The following is a 15,104-nucleotide window of genomic DNA, read 5'->3' on the forward strand; positions in this document are numbered from 1 at the left end:
CCTTTGACCTGACCTGGTTCTGGACTCTGCTTAACACACCAGGAGTGTGACCGTGGGCCAGATTCCTCAGTCTCTTCTTTAAAGTGGAGAATGATGAAAGGTTACAGCACAGGGAATATAATCAATGGTGCTGTAATGGCACCTTGCATGGTGACAGATGGCGGCTGCACTTGCGGTGAGAGCGTAGCATAACGTATAGACTTGTGGAATCGGTAATTGGTACACCCGAAGGCAATGGAACATTGTGTGTCGACTGTACCTCGGTTAAAAGAAAAAAAAAAAACTATATATAAAATAAAATGGAGGATGATCCTGAGGGTGGTTGTGAAGATCGAGGTGAGGGATCAAGGTCGTAACTGGCAACAATAATTCATTACACGTTTGTCACGTGTCAGGCACTGTTTACAAGACTACACACTCATTCCCGTTTCACCGTGGGTGGCTGTGTCATTCCTGTTTCACCGTGGGGAAAACTGAGGCACGGGTAGGTCACATGACTTGCTCGCAGACACACAGCTACCGAGCAGTGAGGCTCTGAGATTTGAACTCGGGCCGTCTGTCTGCGGAGCACACACTCCTGGAGAGGCAGCCTTGGTCGCCCTGAAGGGACACAACCGCACTCCTCTAGCGCTGACTTCTAGATCTGAGAGCTGAGACCAGTACAAGCCAGGAAGCAGGGGCCTGGTGCCACCCACTGCCCCACCCCTCTCTGGGCTCCCGTGCGCCGTGCTCCTCCCTTGACGGGAGCCCCTACTGGCCTGGTGCTCCTGGGCAGTTTTATTTTTGTCCCCTCGGCCTTGCCCTGTGTCCAGGGTGGACTACCAAGGATCCCTTCTTTGTGTTAAGGCTTTATCTTGATTTGAATTAAGGCCCCTCTCCTGGCGAGTTAAGCCTGTGAGGGTCCCGCCCAGGAAGGCCCAGCTCCCTGCTGCAGGAAAGGCCGAGGGGTGGGCTGGCCCCTACCGTCATTCATTAGCATGTGCTTTGAGTGTCCACTGTGTCACAGGCACTGGAGCAGTGCTGAGGGCATGATGTGAACAAGACAATTCCTGTTGGGGAGCTAGGAGACAAGCCCACAAACAGGAAATAAGTACGGACAGGTGTTAAGGATGCAAACAAAGGAGACTGAGAGGAAGCTGGGAGACCAAGGAGAGCTTGGATTGGGCCACACAATAGCTCCTGGAGCCATCGCCCTCCAGGGGGTGGGGGTGGGGTGGAGCGTCACCTGCCGCCTGGGGGGGGGGCGGGGAGGACTCTTCTCTCCCGGCAACGCCTAGAGCTGCACAAAAGAAAGGCAGGTCCCACCCCTCTAACCACCCTAGGGCCAACTGCTCCGTAGGCTGGGACTTGCATCCAGGGCATTGAGGTGGGTCCGGGAGCAGCTCTGCCCCCGGGGTGCTCGGTCCATTTCCCACAGAGCAGCAGGGGTGTTTCTCCCCACGGGATGGCTAGGAGGGCTGAAGGACAGCAGCTCAGTACTTTCACCAGCAGGGTAGGGTCAGTACTGCTGCTCCCGGCCAGCTCTGGCCTTCTGGCAGGGGTGGGCTCCCCAACTTTAGGGCTGAGGACAGGGAGACACCCTGCTGGGGGGTTGAAGACACCCGTCAACAGGCAGGGATGCCCGGCAGGCGGAGGCACAACCCAATCCCTGCTGAGCTGACCCCTCGCTGACCTCAGGGCTGTCTGGCCTCGGAGGAAGGGGCTAGCGAGGGCAGAGGTAGCTGTGGGGAGCCCAGAGACATCCCCTCTCTTTCCCCCCCTGGAGACCAGGCTCCCTAGTGGAGGCTGGGGGGCAGAGGAGGTGGGTAGGAGAGGGGTGGCCTCCCTAGGGAAAGAGGCCTTTCCTCTAGGAAAGGGTGGGAGGCCTAGCGGGGTGGCCAGGCCTCAGAGGAGGTGCCTGCGGCTGGCCCTGGGAGGGAAGGGGTTAAGGCGGTGGGGGGGCAGCCTATGGCAGGAGGACACACCTGTGCGCAGGGGCGGCGGGCGGGGCCCAGGTGAGGAGCCTGCGCCGCCAGGCCCTGGAGAAGGAAGGAGGAAGAGTGGAGGCCCGGCGGGCGGGCTCTAGGCCGTTGAATCCTGGGCCTTGACTCCCCTTCCTCTCCCCGGCACTCACTCTGTGGGGGTCAGGCGGCCCCGGTGACAGGTAAAGGCCACTGGGAGAGGGATTCTGGGGCTGGGCCAGGAACCACCGAGTGGGGATGGAGACCGATGAAGCCGTGTGTGTGTGGGGGGGGATCAGGGACAAGCTGTAGGGGTGGCTGGGGAAGGGGCTCAGAGGTGAAGAACTGATGGGCAGGGGCCTGCGGAAGACCTACCTGAGTCCCAGTGGATCAGCAACTTAGGGTGGGGCTGGTGGCGGGCTACAGGGCTCACCCGGAAGTGTCTCCAGGGACTCGGGTGGTGGGGGATGGGAGCCAGGGTTCTGCAGCCTCTCCACAGGGAGCCTGGGCGGAGGACTGCCCGACCTGGAGGTGGGCAGGCTGGGCAGGGGCCCCCGTCTTACCCAGCAGTGTTTGGGTGCTGGTTGGGAGTCTCTAATACTGCCGGGTAATGATGGAGGCCCCCGTTCCCGTGTCAGCGACATCTACCGCCTCAGGGCCCCCAGCCCCCCGCTGGCTGCAACCCCCTCTCCCGAACCTCCCCACACACCGTGGGAGCCCCTTCGTCTTGAGCGAAGTGTGTTGCCAAAGAGGTGGCTCTCCGTTGGCTGGCTGCCCACTGAAGGGACACAATGGCCCGAACCCCTCCCCCAACCCAGTGTGATTTGTCATCTGGTGGATCCAGAACCCACAGCCGACCTTGAGCTTGGGATCCGCTCACATACCCTCAAGAGATCTCACCTGGACTGCGGCCAGGGTCCCTGTAGCGACTGGTCAGCTCTAGCCTGGAGCTGCATGTCGGCCGGCTCTGGGTCCATCTTCCAGTACAGTGTTGGATGGTCTAATTGTGAAGCTCCTAACACTGTCTGGTAAAGATGGCCCCCGGCCGGTTCCCTCGGCAGTGACCTTCAGGGAGCCCCGAAGACCATGGAGGCCTCCTAAGGAACAACCTCTGACCTTTACCCCTCTGGATGGGGGGTATAATCATTAGAAAAAGGGAACAATGGGGAGGAGACAAAATGGCTGCCTCTAGAGTCCCAGCAGGATTTGGAAGCATACCAGGTACCTCCATTCTCTTCTCCCCTTGGGAAGATGAAAGAAATAAAGTGTGGATAGGAACTCATGGCCGACTGATTCAGGTCACTTGACCCGTCTTTTGTCTAATTGTTGATTTCGTCTTAGGCTCCTAGCTCCGGAGGAGTTGGGCTGACATATCTGGTTCATCTCCTTGTCCCTTTTATGACACTTACCTGCAGAGCAGGGGAAAATAAATCTACTTTTCTTCAACAGTCGGGAGAAGCGGAAGATGAACCCAGTCCCTAACCCTGTAAGACTCATCTCCTCCCCAACCACTGCACTCTGTAATTTCTGTACATACTTTGCCCCCACCCCCCACCCCCGTGCTGATGACTCCAGATGTTCCTGGTCTCCCCCAAAAGACAAGGGGTGGGAAACAGGGGCCGTTGCGGCATTCAGGCACAGGCAGTGGCTTCATTTCTCTAATGCATGAGTGGCCAAGGCTGTCTTGGGAAGGGGGGGCAGCCCATGTGGGGACTGAAAATAGGCACTCGCTCTGTTGGGGGCCCAGGGCTGCTGGCATGAAGATCCGACCTCCACAGGTAAAGCCCTGCTCCACAAACAGCTTCGCACAGCTGATGACTGAGAAATTTGAGTATGGGTAGCCCACGGCAAGAACATGATCCACTGGGCTTTTGAACGCATAAAGGACCTCGACAGGCACAAATGGTTTCCCCCCACAGCCACATGGAGCCTTGTTGCCAAGGAAGCAGCTTGTGTTGGGGTCATCAGATTATTTTGGTCTAGCTCAGCAAAGCCACAGCTGCTCCAGCCTTAAAAAAAGGAAATGTTGGTGAATAGATGTTGGCGATGTGGTAGAAGTGGAGGGTGGAGCGAGAAGTGCAGCTGGGCCTCAGGGTCTGAGGACCTGCTGCTCCCAGCTTAGGCCGTTTTGGATTTGACTAGGCTGGGCTTCCACCGGGAAGCAGCAGGTCCCAGGCTCTTCTTAATGCCTCCCTAACTGCCCCGGCCAGAATCTCGGCGCCCCCTGCTGGCAGACGCAGAGAAAGACCCAGGGGAGCATGACACTAACGTGCGCATGCGTGACCCTCCTAACCCAACTCAGACACACGATGCAAAGACTTAAGCTTAACTAATAAAAATTTATTGACAATTCCTGGGATGGTGGTTATTGCCTCCCAACCTGGAGGGAGGAACCAACACTGTAGGAAATCACGCAGAAATCACGCTGTCCCAGCACCTCTGGCCAACACAGGGAGGAACAAAGTCATTTCCCCCGCCCCCAAAATTGGTCAGGCTTTGTTCATCCAAGAAGGGCTGGGAGGCCAGATGCAGAAGGGACCATCACATGATACTGAAGGGTGGGATGGGGTTGTGTGTGTGCTGGACCCCGAGCTGGCTCCTCAAAAACCAGGGGAGAAACAGACCCACTTCTCTGGTGGCAGAGTTCATGGTCACCAGGCTCACTTCTTAGCCTTGATGAGGCTGTCACTGCGGAAACCAGACAGACGGAAGACATTAGGGAACATAAATGTGAGAGGGAGAGCACCTCAGACCACTCCCTCCTTCCTGGGTGAGGGTGTGCGTGCGATGAGGGGAGAAAGGTGAGGCCACAGGGGAGGAGGCAAGTACTGGGAGAGGCAAGACCCTATAGAAACAAGGATGAGTCAACAACTTACCTGCCCCTGCGGATACCAGGTCACCAGACGAACGGGAAACACAAAAAGAGAAGAGAAATGCATGTGTGATCCAACAGTTTCAGGCCCCACCAGTTCTAAGCCCACGTCTGCTCCCAAGAAAAAAAGAAAAACATCTGGAAGCCAGGAAGGTCACACTGAGAAGGGAGACTGATTCCCTTGACCACTACCACTCCTCCCATGCCCTAGAGCAGCGATGGATTTTAGGGCTTTCCGAGTAAGAGAACAGAATATCATTTTTCACTACTCTTCAGTTAGACCAAACCTCACAACTAGAGTGCTTTTTACAAGATAAATCCTATTTGACCTCGTAAGACCAATCTTACGAGAGTCAAGCTCGGGACTGTCAACCACCCACTTTTCTAACTGTTCACAGAAATGGTGTCTTTCAAGCCACCAGACAGACTCAGGTCCCATGCTCTCTGTGATGCCCCCTTGTGTAGGTGTCTCACCGTGTAAAACTTTCATCCTGTAGATTCAGGACAAGGTTGTCAGCAGTGAGATAGATACGGTTCTGTGATGTGGCAATCTATAGGGTGGGAAATAAACAGATGCTTGAATTCACGCCTGGACTTTTACCTTGTAAGTCAACAACCACTGATTGAATACGTGTGGGTTAGGAACTCGGTGACAAGTTAAGGCATGGTTTCTGCCCTCAAAGATCCAGAGCAGTGAGCAACAGCGATGTATTAACACCACAACAGAGGCAGAAACAAAAGGTCATGCCTTTTGTTTTCATGGAGAAAAGAGTGTTGGAGAAGCCAGGTTGAGTAGAAACCCCAGTAAGCAATATTTGAATCCCTTTACGTCAATGTGCTTTCACTTAAAACAATTCCAGACTCACGGCAGCCTTTGGGGGACACTGGGCTCTTGTGCTCACCGTCTTGGAGATGTTCTGGGCTGCCCGGATCTTGCGCAGTTTGATGTAGCCAGGGTTTTTGCTCAGGGCTTCTCCAAGGTGAGCAGGTTGGGGTTAAGGGTTCACACAAGGTCCAGTTTTGGTCTCAACCCGCGGCCCCATCCTTCCTACTCCAGCCCTTCTCTGGACTGTCAGATCCAAGGTTGCGCTCAGATAGCTCGTGCCTAGTCCCACTTTGGTCCCCATCTGTGGGCCCCCCTGCAGGCAGCTGCCAGGAACTGGAGGCAGCAGCAGAAATGGAGGCAAGGCCAGCAGTGCTATTGATCTGCCTTACGGTGAGGAGCCAGGCCTCAGGCACCTCTCTAAGATTTCAGACCCCATTCAAAACCTCCATCCCCAGGGAGCCAAGGACAGAGCACAGAGTCGCATTCGCCTTAGTCTCATCAGCCGGCCCATGAGGGAGAAGGGGAAGCAAGGTGCTCCAGGGGCTGGGCAGAGACTTCTCTAGCAGAAGGATATCATCCTGGCGGCCTCGGCCTCACCCTCGGCCTGCACAATCTTCTGCCGCTGTTCCTGCTTTGCTTTTTCCACCAAAAACTGGGCTCGCTGGGCCTCCTGCTGAGCTGTGGTGGGAGAGAGCCAGGAGGTCACAGATATGAGGTGTCAGGAACCCCAGCCTACCTCCTGCCTTCTCAGAAACCCTATTCCTCTCATAACTCACCCACTTGCTTGGCTTCCACAGCGGCCGTGTACTCTCGGCTAAAGCTCAGCTCTGTGATGGCCACATCATCCAGGATAAGGCTGAAGTCCTTGGCCCTCTCTGTCAGCTCCCGCCGGATCAACAAGGATACCTGGGGGTCAGGGAGGGGCGGGCGGATTGAAGGGACTGGAGAACTGGAAGGGAAGGGCATTGCTGTGATTGTCTGAATACCAGATCTCCTGAGAACGGCAGAAAACCACTAAGCCTTTCTTAGTTCCTCACTAGAACATCTGAGTTGGAAAGGACTTGGTCCAGTCTTCTCAGGTCACAGGGACTCCTCATCTTCCACTCTCCCCAACATAATCTACACTTCTAGACTTTGCCACTGTTTCCTCCCCTGGTTCCTGATGCTGACTGCTACTGAGTGCTGATCTGGACTCTCCTGGTTTCTCAGCGGACATTAGTACAGCTTTAAGTTGAAAAGGGAGCCAGGGTCACGACCCTTTTCTAATAAGCTGCCTTTCCTAATATCCACTGCTCGAGGCCTAGGAGGGAAGGTGTGAGATGGTGACAGGTCAGACCTGGGCCCGCTGGGTGATCAGCTGTGAAGCATTGAACTTGGCCACCACACTCTTGAGCACCTCATTGACAATGGACGGCAGCACTCGCTCCTCGTAGTCTAGTCCCAGGCGCTGGTACATGCTGGGAAGCTCCATGGCATTGGGTCGAGACAGCACTCGCAGGGAGATATTCACCATCTGCAGGTCTGAGAGTGAGGTCAGCAGTGGGTGGTCCAGGCCATGGGGGCCTCCTCTGGTCTCTTAGCCAAGAACCCTTCCCCAAGCATTTCCTCCTCCACACACCTCCCTCTACACCTAACGCAGTGCTGTGCGGTTTGGAACTCCCCTGGGGAATGGAGGGTGATCAGGCTGACAGGCCAAATGTATCCTTTCCCATTGTAAAGTCTTCTCTACTCACAAGCTCTCCACCAGTAAAGCTGACTTCTCATTTTGTTTCTGTACTGTGTTCAACTTCTATTGTAGGCTCTCTCATGCTGCATCAGAATCATTTGCATTCTTGGGGTGCCCGGGTGGCTCAGTCGGTTAAGCGTCTGACTCTTGGTTTCGGCTCAGGTCATGATCTCACTGTTCGTGGGGTTGAGCCCTGCGTTTGGCTCTGCGCTTTCATTGCAGAGCCCACTTGGGATTCTCTCTCTCTCTCAAAAAAAATCATGTTCTTTAAAAAATCATGTGTTCTTTACTAGACTATGGACTTGAGGACAAGGGTTGTGTTTTATGAGTCCTTTATTTGCAGGGCCTACCATTCAGAGAGTGTTAAGCCACTTTTGCTAAAAACAGTGTATTACAGGTGAGCTACTTGAATCAGTGCGCATGCCTCTGTGTGTGTGTGTGTGTGTGTGTGTGTGTGTGTGTGTGCGTGCACGCGCCCACGCACATGAGAAAGGGCTCTGGGTGATCTCAAAGACACAGCTTCTATGTATGGTCTAAAAGGGAACAGGTTCACCCGTGAAAAGTGGGCCAAGTTTCCCCACGACAGGGGAAACTACTGGATAGACTTGGATAGAAACTACTGGAGAGTCAAGCAGTTAAAACAAAACAAGGTCTTAGAATAAGGCTTTGATCTACACAGTGACTAAGACAAAGAACAAACAATGCCCTCACTGAACTTACAGTAGTGGGGAGGATAGCTGATAGATATGGGCAAACACACAGGGTGTCCAAATCGTACTGCTTTAACCTCAGAAGCAGGTCCTTTTATTATAGCTGTTTTGCAGAAGAGGAAACCAAGACCCAAGGGATGTGACACTATCCTCCTCCCCTAGGATCTGCCAGGCTTCCTTGCTTACTTTATGGAGCCATCTGGCAGGGACTCCCAGGTGCCCAGACCTACCTTTGGAGCCTGTGGGGGAGGAAATTTTTCGGGGTCTGGCCCGAATGTCATAGATGATGGGGTACTGGAACCAGGGGATCCTGCAGGGGAGGAACAGGGATAGGTATCAGGGGACTGCAGTTTCACTAGTTTCTCCAGGTGTTCCCTCACCACGCGTTTCTTGGCCTGCTCCACCTCTTAATGACCATGGGCAAAGAGAAATTCTCTCCTCCCTCTGGAGAACAGTTTATGTGCCGCCCGAATTTTGGGCAGCACCCACTGCTCCAGCAGAAGGAGGGAGGGGGCAGTAAAAGAGCAGCTCTGAATCCTTCGAAAGCCCTACTACAACCATTGGTGGGTTGGCGTTCAAGGGTGAAGGGGTCAGGGTCAGTCCGCTCTGCCCGCCATTACCTGAAGTGAAGGCCCTCGGCCAGAATGGTGTCCTGCTGCACGCCACCGATCCGATTAAAGAAAATGGCTCTGTGCCCGCCTTCCACTGTGGGGAGAGGGGTGGGGGTCAGGCCAAAACGCTGCTGAGAGTACGTTACTAACCTCTCGGGGAGGCGGGCGGGGTGAGGGTCTGGGTGAGGGCGGGGACCCAGAGGGACAGGGCAGAGGTCTAGCGGGGGTGGGGGGAGTCCGGAGAGCGGGCAGAGGTTGCTCACCGGTGAACACAGATTCGCGGACGCCGTAGGCCACGGCGCCGGCCCCCAGCAGCAGCTTCAGCGCCGTGCCCATGCCCCGTGGCCCGGAGGGCAGCCGCCCCGCTAAGTCCTTCAAGTTCTGGGCCATGTCCGATCCTATGGCCGGCGGCACCAGAGGTCAGAAGCAGGTGCCGGCCCGCCTCTACCCCGCTCCAGTTTAGAGATCGCACCCCTTCACACGAGGGTCCGAGGCCCTCGGCGCTTGCGGGAGAAAGGGCACCGGAAGTGCGTTCCCTTCTAAACCCTCCCCAGGGCCGAGGACCCGAACTTCGCGCACAGGAATTACGCATCCGGAACTTCCAGCCCCTTTCTGGAACCCTGCCCTTCCAGAGAGGCTTCGGTAGCGCCAGACTGCAAGCCATCGCCATTTCCAAGTGCCCACTTTCAAAATGGCAGCCGGAAGGATGTTTGAGATTGGGCAAGCGCGAAGTTTAAGGACGTTATCGCAATTTCCGGTCCGGTTGCAAGATGGCTGCGCCCAGTGGCGGATTCCAACCTCGTGAGCGGCGCGTTGGAGAGCAGGAAGAGGGCTGGGATGCGGTGGCTCCCAAGCGGCCCCGACTCGGGGCGGGAAACAAGATCGGAGGGCGAAGGCTCATTGTGGTGCTGGAAGGGGCCAGTCTGGAGACAGTCAAGGTAGTTTGGGACAAGGAAGTGGAGAATTAGCAGATCGATAGGATGGGACCCCGGGGCGGGGGGGGAGGTGAGGGTGAGAGGCTCAAAGTGGATGGAGAGGCAGAGAGAGTGAAACATGCTTTTGGAGGAAGAATAGCCTAGTTGACTGTCTTTTGGTTAAACACCTGGGTTGGCGTTACTCGTTTTCTTCTGCTCTTCGTGAATCTCACTGCAGCTGTCACATCCTGACTTCAATTGATTTACCGGGATTCTGTGGTAAAAAGTTATCTAAAGGGAGGGAGGGTAGGGAAGGATAGACATGTCCATTGCGTCATCCCTAGGTGTCTTTTGTCACCTTCCTTTATAGTACTAACCATTTTGAAACGCTGGATCAATTATCATTTAATACTTTTACGTCCTTATTTTTACCTGTCATTCAGCCCTTTTCCCGAATATTCCAGCAATTGTATATCTTAAAACTGCAGTGTTCTCACTCTGACTTTCTTGTTTCTCTTACCTTTAGAGCTAAACTTGTCGAATGAGGAGGCCCAGAAGAAATAGCACTGGTTTCTAAGTCAGACCTGGGTTTTAAACTTGTTTTTCATACTTATTTTAAGTGTGTGATCTTGAGAAAACAACTTTGTCCTTAGTTTGTAAAGTGGAGGTTAATACTTTGAAAGTGCTTTAAAAGTAATATTTTGATAGTAATATGATTCTTTTCCATTTTTACTTCCTCAATCTTTGTGTTACTTTATTAAGCTTGCAGTCTAGAAAGTCTTTTTTTTTTTTCCCATTTTTCTTAGGTAATTGATATTTCCAACTTAATTACAGGATCTTATATTTATGTCTCAGTTAATTGCTTGCCGTCTTCCCAGCCTATTAATTCTGAATCTCCCTTAACCACTTGTTTCTTCATATGTCCCATGGGGATGATAGTACGGACCTTATTGGGTTGAGGGGATGAAGGGAGGTAATATCAGCAAAGGGTTTAGAATGATGCCTGTCACTTGGAATAAATTATTGCCATTGTTATTGATTCCAGGTTCCTCATCAAGAAGTTAAAAAGGTCATGGCCAAATTAAAATTCTTAGAGCATGCTGGTGGAATGTAGGTCAGATTGTCATTAATGGTACTCCAGGGATGATTGAATTCATAGCTGGTTGAAATTTTATGTACTATTATCTTTTGCCTTCCTGGTGCTGGTCCTTCTTGTTCTGCTAGCCTCATGGAGCCTGCTCTCTCCTATTTATTCCTTAGACTCCAGACTTGTTGGCCTTTGTTAAGGTCTTTGAAAGCACTAAGTTCTCTGATATTTTAAGGCCGTTGCACATAATGTTCTCTAACGGAAGCTTCCTTTACTTAGCTCTTTATTAATTCCTGTTTGACAGTTCATGCAACAATTACTGAGTATGATGCTGTTCATTTTTCAATTATTAGTTAAAATGTTATTTCTTCATAGGAGTGACTCCCTTCTTGGTATAAATCAGGCCCTCCTGTTAATAATCCTTTAACGAACCATTTATTTTTCTTTCATAATGTTGATCACAATTTGGTTGTGGTTTCATTTGGTGGTTTACTGTTTGTCTCTTCCACTAGAAGGCTTCCATGAGGGCAGGGAATAAAAGGTTCTAAAAATTCTTATAGCTCTGATACCTGTTACAGACAATGAATACACATAGTACTCATTCTCTGATTATTCTAATTAGTTGTTTTCAAGCTTATTAACCACAACCCGCAATAAAAAAGTCACATTGTGAGCCAGTACACACACACACACACACACACACACACAAACACATGCAACTATCTGATACCAAAAGCTTCATAAACTACTACTTACCATGACTACATGTAAAGTACTCTTTTCTATTTTATTAAAATAATAAAACTCCTGGTTATAACTTACTAATGGGTAGAAACTGGATTGTTCTATTCAAGAAGTTCTTTTTTTCAATAACTAAGAGTGTCCCACAGAGTTGGTTCTTTCCCTATGCTTACTCTCTGACATTTTTGTTGTTTCAGTTAATCAGTTTCAAAATCTACATGCCTCTTCCCCCAAGCTTTGTGGAGTTATGTTTCCTTTTTTTTTTTTTTTTTTTAAGTGTTTATTCCTGACAGAGAGAGTGTGAACAGGGGAGTGGCAGAGAGAGGGAGACACAGAATCTGAAGCAGGCTCCAGGCCCTGAGCTGTCAGCACAGAGCCGGAAGTGGGGCTCGAACTCACAGACTGTGAGATCATGACCTGAGCTGAAGTCGGGTGGCTTAACCGACTGAGCCACCCAGGCGCTCCTGGAGTTATGTTTCTTAAGTTGTTGCCAGACATACGAATGTTCTATTGATACATAAAAACACAGCCTCTCAAATCCTGTATTTGTATATTTAGTGGTGTGGTTTTGGACTTTTTACTGACCACTTTATTGCTCCTTAGGACCCCAAATTGCAATCTGCAATTCTTTCTTTTAGCTGCTATAGATTTTAGCCAGATCTTTAGTATCACCCATGTAGTTAGTGTCTCTTCTAGTATACACTGAGTTACCAGAATAATATTCCTCATTCACTCAGTGCCCTGTTATTCCACAATTATTTCTGGCTTTGTGCCCGATACTTGAGGGACCTTGCAGTTTACAAAGCAGTCATATTTAATCACTGTTCTTCAGTGTTTCAGTTCTACTTTTTCCGCATGCGTTTTCCTTCTTCACATTTCTGCTTTTCCTTTATTCCAGCTGTACCTTTGCTCAGACCAGTCTTAACACTGGCACCAACCCTCTTCCGTTTTACTTTTGAAAGCATTCCTTGCTGAAGTCGCCTCCCGCATCATTAGAATTTTCACACTTTTCTCTCCATCCTCGCCAACACTTATTTCTTGTCTTTTTTTGATACTAGCCATTCTGGCTGGTGAGGTGATACCTTGTTGTGCTTTTGATTTGCATTTCCCTGATAAGTGAGGTTGAGCATCTTTTCATTTGTCTGTTGGTCATCTGGGTGTCTTCCTTAGAAAAATGTCTGTTCAGGTCCTCTGCCCATTTTTTAATCAGATTGTTTTTTTTGGTATTGCAGAAGTTCTCTGTATTGGTTAATTTGGATATTAACCCCTTATCAGATATATCATTTGCAAATACCTTCTTTCCCATTCAGTAGGTTGCCTTTTTGTTTTGTGGATGGGTTTCCTTTGCTGTGCGGGAGTTTAGATCACGTGAAATCACAGGCTGTGTCCTTTTGTTATCCAAGATCATTTACAGGGGTAGGGGAGAAAGGGTCAGTGGCCACACAGTAAACCCCTGAAAGGCTTGCTGGGCCCCATCCCCCATTTCTGATTCAGAAGATCTGGAGTAGACTGAGAATTTGACTAACAAGTTTCTAGATGATGATTATGATGCTGCTGCTGCTTTGGGGACCACACTTTGAGAACCACTAGTCTAGGTAAAAGAAGCTTATGTTGCTGTCTGTCATGTTCCCTGTTCTTTAGGTAGGGAAGACCTATGAGTTACTCAACTGTGACAAGCACAAGTCTGTGCTGTTGAAGAATGGACGGGACCCTGGGGAAGTGAGACCAGACATAGCTCACCAGGTAACTCCAGGGACAGAGCTCACGACCCCAAGCCTTTGTACAGAAGGTCGGGCAGCTGTGTGCTGCTTCTCTTCGCTTGAAACTATGCCTTGGTTTCTGCGTCCCCCAGAGTTTACTGATGCTGATGGACAGTCCCCTGAACCGAGCTGGCTTGCTGCAGGTTTATATCCACACACAGAAGAATGTGCTGATTGAAGTGAACCCCCAGACTCGAATTCCCAGAACCTTTGACCGCTTTTGTGGCCTCATGGGTGAGATCTCTAGGAGTTAAGGTTCAGAATGAACTTGGCAGTAGTGAAGAAGGGAGGAAGAGGAAAGAGATAAATGAAATGTGAGCTTTGTAAATAGGAGGAGTGGGGTGTTATGTTTGACACCAGAACAAGGACTCATCTTCCCAGGGGCTGGGGTAAAACCTGCATGGGTTCCTGGCTGAGTGAACTCATTGCCATCCAACTAGTCGTATGCTTGACAACTGCTCGTTCGTAGCATTTTAGGACCATAGTGTGGATGTAAAGGACACACGGAGCCCACTTTACCTGTGGGTTTTTCTGGTTAGATTTCTGGGCAGAAGAAATGGGGTCACCACCTAGCTCTGAACTCTTTTCTCCCCACCCTCAGTTCAGCTTTTACACAAACTCAGTGTTCGAGCAGCTGATGGCCCCCAGAAACTCTTGAAGGTGAGATACTGGCACCTACTGGTTGGAGGTGGGGTTCTGAGATTTTTTCTGGGGCTGATTTTTCTTTTTTTCCCTTGTTCTCTTTAGGTAATTAAGAATCCAGTGTCAGATCACTTCCCAGTTGGATGTATGAAGATTGGCACATCTTTTTCCATTCCAGTTGTCAGTGATGTACGAGACTTGGTGCCTAGCAGTGACCCTATTGTTTTTGTGGTGGGGGCCTTTGCCCATGGCCAGGTAAGGCCTGGGCTCAACTCTTGGGTTCTTCATAGAGCTGAGGCTTAGTATAGAATTCTGAGAACAGCTGGCATTTTGATGACCTTGGGAGACAGAGGGTGAGAACAAAGCCGGAAGACAAACAGGGCCTCCACGACCTGCACGCCCCCGCCCCCCCCAGCTGTATCTTTTGAGGACTGCTGGTATATTTGTGACAGTGAGAGTCAAGGCCTTCTTCATCCTTTGTACAACTTGAACAGCACTGGAGGGGCGCCTCAGTGGCTCAGTCAGTTAAGCGTCTGATTTCAGCTCGGGTCGTGATCTTATGATTCATGGGTTCAAGCCCTATGTTGGGCTCCACGCTATCAGTGCAGAGCCTGCTTGGGATTCTCTCTCTCCCCCCCCCACCCTTCCCCCACACGCACTATCACTCACTCTCTCTCAAAAACAAGTAAATCTTTAAAAAAATAGCACCATAAAGATCGGCTGGCTCAGTCGGTAGAGCTTGCCGCTCTTGATCTCAGGGTTGTGAGTTCGAGCCCCATGCCAGGTGTAAACATTACTTAAAAATAATATCTAGAAAGAAACCCAGCACTGTGAAATACTAGCTCAGCCCTGTTTTCCCTTCCCCAAAGACGGGCTGAACTTGTTACAGAGTGACAGAACTGTTTCTCTCCTTAGGTCAATGTGGAGTATACAGAGAAGATGGTGTCTATCAGCAACTACCCCCTGTCTGCAGCCCTCACCTGTGCAAAACTGACCACAGCCTTTGAAGAAGTATGGGGGGTCATCTGACAATAGCACCTTGTTCTGAAACAGAGACTGTTGCCATTATATCCCTTGGCCCTGCTTTCCGCCCGCTGCTCGGAGAGAGGACCTTCCTGCACCGGGACTGTGGGGGGTTTGGGGAAGCCGAGGCTGTACATTTGCTATTTGTTTAGCCTATAAATACTGTTTATCCTATAAATATCTGGTAGTTCTTTGGGGATTCCTAAAATTAGCAGTATCTTAATGGTGGAAAAAAATCTTAATGGTGGTTCT

The 15,104-nt window shown here is 51.0% G+C and overlaps 2 protein-coding genes and 1 non-coding gene across 4 annotated transcripts; 1 reads left to right on the forward strand and 2 right to left on the reverse strand.

The window, feature by feature from the left end:
- Window positions 1–4,259: 4,259 nt before the first annotated feature.
- On the reverse strand, window positions 4,260–9,358 carry PHB2 (prohibitin 2). 2 transcript variants are annotated; one of them, XM_047066579.1, is made up of 10 exons: window positions 9,265–9,358; window positions 8,695–8,779; window positions 8,305–8,384; window positions 6,975–7,159; window positions 6,415–6,544; window positions 6,213–6,316; window positions 5,715–5,792; window positions 5,287–5,363; window positions 4,817–4,822; window positions 4,260–4,628 (listed from the first exon to the last, which is right to left on the reverse strand). In XM_047066579.1, the coding sequence occupies exons 1-10, from the start codon at window positions 9,353–9,355 to the stop codon at window positions 4,601–4,603; spliced, it is 864 nt and encodes a 287-aa protein (XP_046922535.1). In that variant the 5' UTR covers window positions 9,356–9,358; the 3' UTR covers window positions 4,260–4,600. The 2 variants fall into 2 exon arrangements, with proteins under 2 accessions (XP_046922535.1, XP_046922534.1); XM_047066578.1 differs by lacking the exon at window positions 9,265–9,358 and adding an exon at window positions 8,949–9,257.
- On the reverse strand, window positions 5,883–6,144 carry LOC124502820 (small nucleolar RNA U89). Its single transcript, XR_006960068.1, has one exon. It is a non-coding gene; the product is annotated as a small nucleolar RNA U89 (small nucleolar RNA).
- Window positions 9,359–9,455: 97 nt separating the features above from the next.
- On the forward strand, window positions 9,456–15,030 carry EMG1 (EMG1 N1-specific pseudouridine methyltransferase). Its single transcript, XM_047066205.1, has 6 exons — window positions 9,456–9,623; window positions 13,069–13,170; window positions 13,280–13,421; window positions 13,789–13,847; window positions 13,935–14,084; window positions 14,745–15,030. Exons 1-6 carry the CDS (start codon window positions 9,456–9,458, stop codon window positions 14,856–14,858), a joined length of 735 nt encoding a protein of 244 aa, XP_046922161.1. The 3' UTR covers window positions 14,859–15,030.
- Window positions 15,031–15,104: the final 74 nt, after the last annotated feature.

The sequence above is a fragment of the Lynx rufus genome, unplaced genomic scaffold (genome assembly GCF_022079265.1).
Source record: "Lynx rufus isolate CCGP_SWC_20201006 ecotype Redwood Valley unplaced genomic scaffold, mLynRuf1.p SCAF_7, whole genome shotgun sequence".
Lineage (NCBI taxonomy): Eukaryota > Metazoa > Chordata > Mammalia > Carnivora > Felidae > Lynx > Lynx rufus.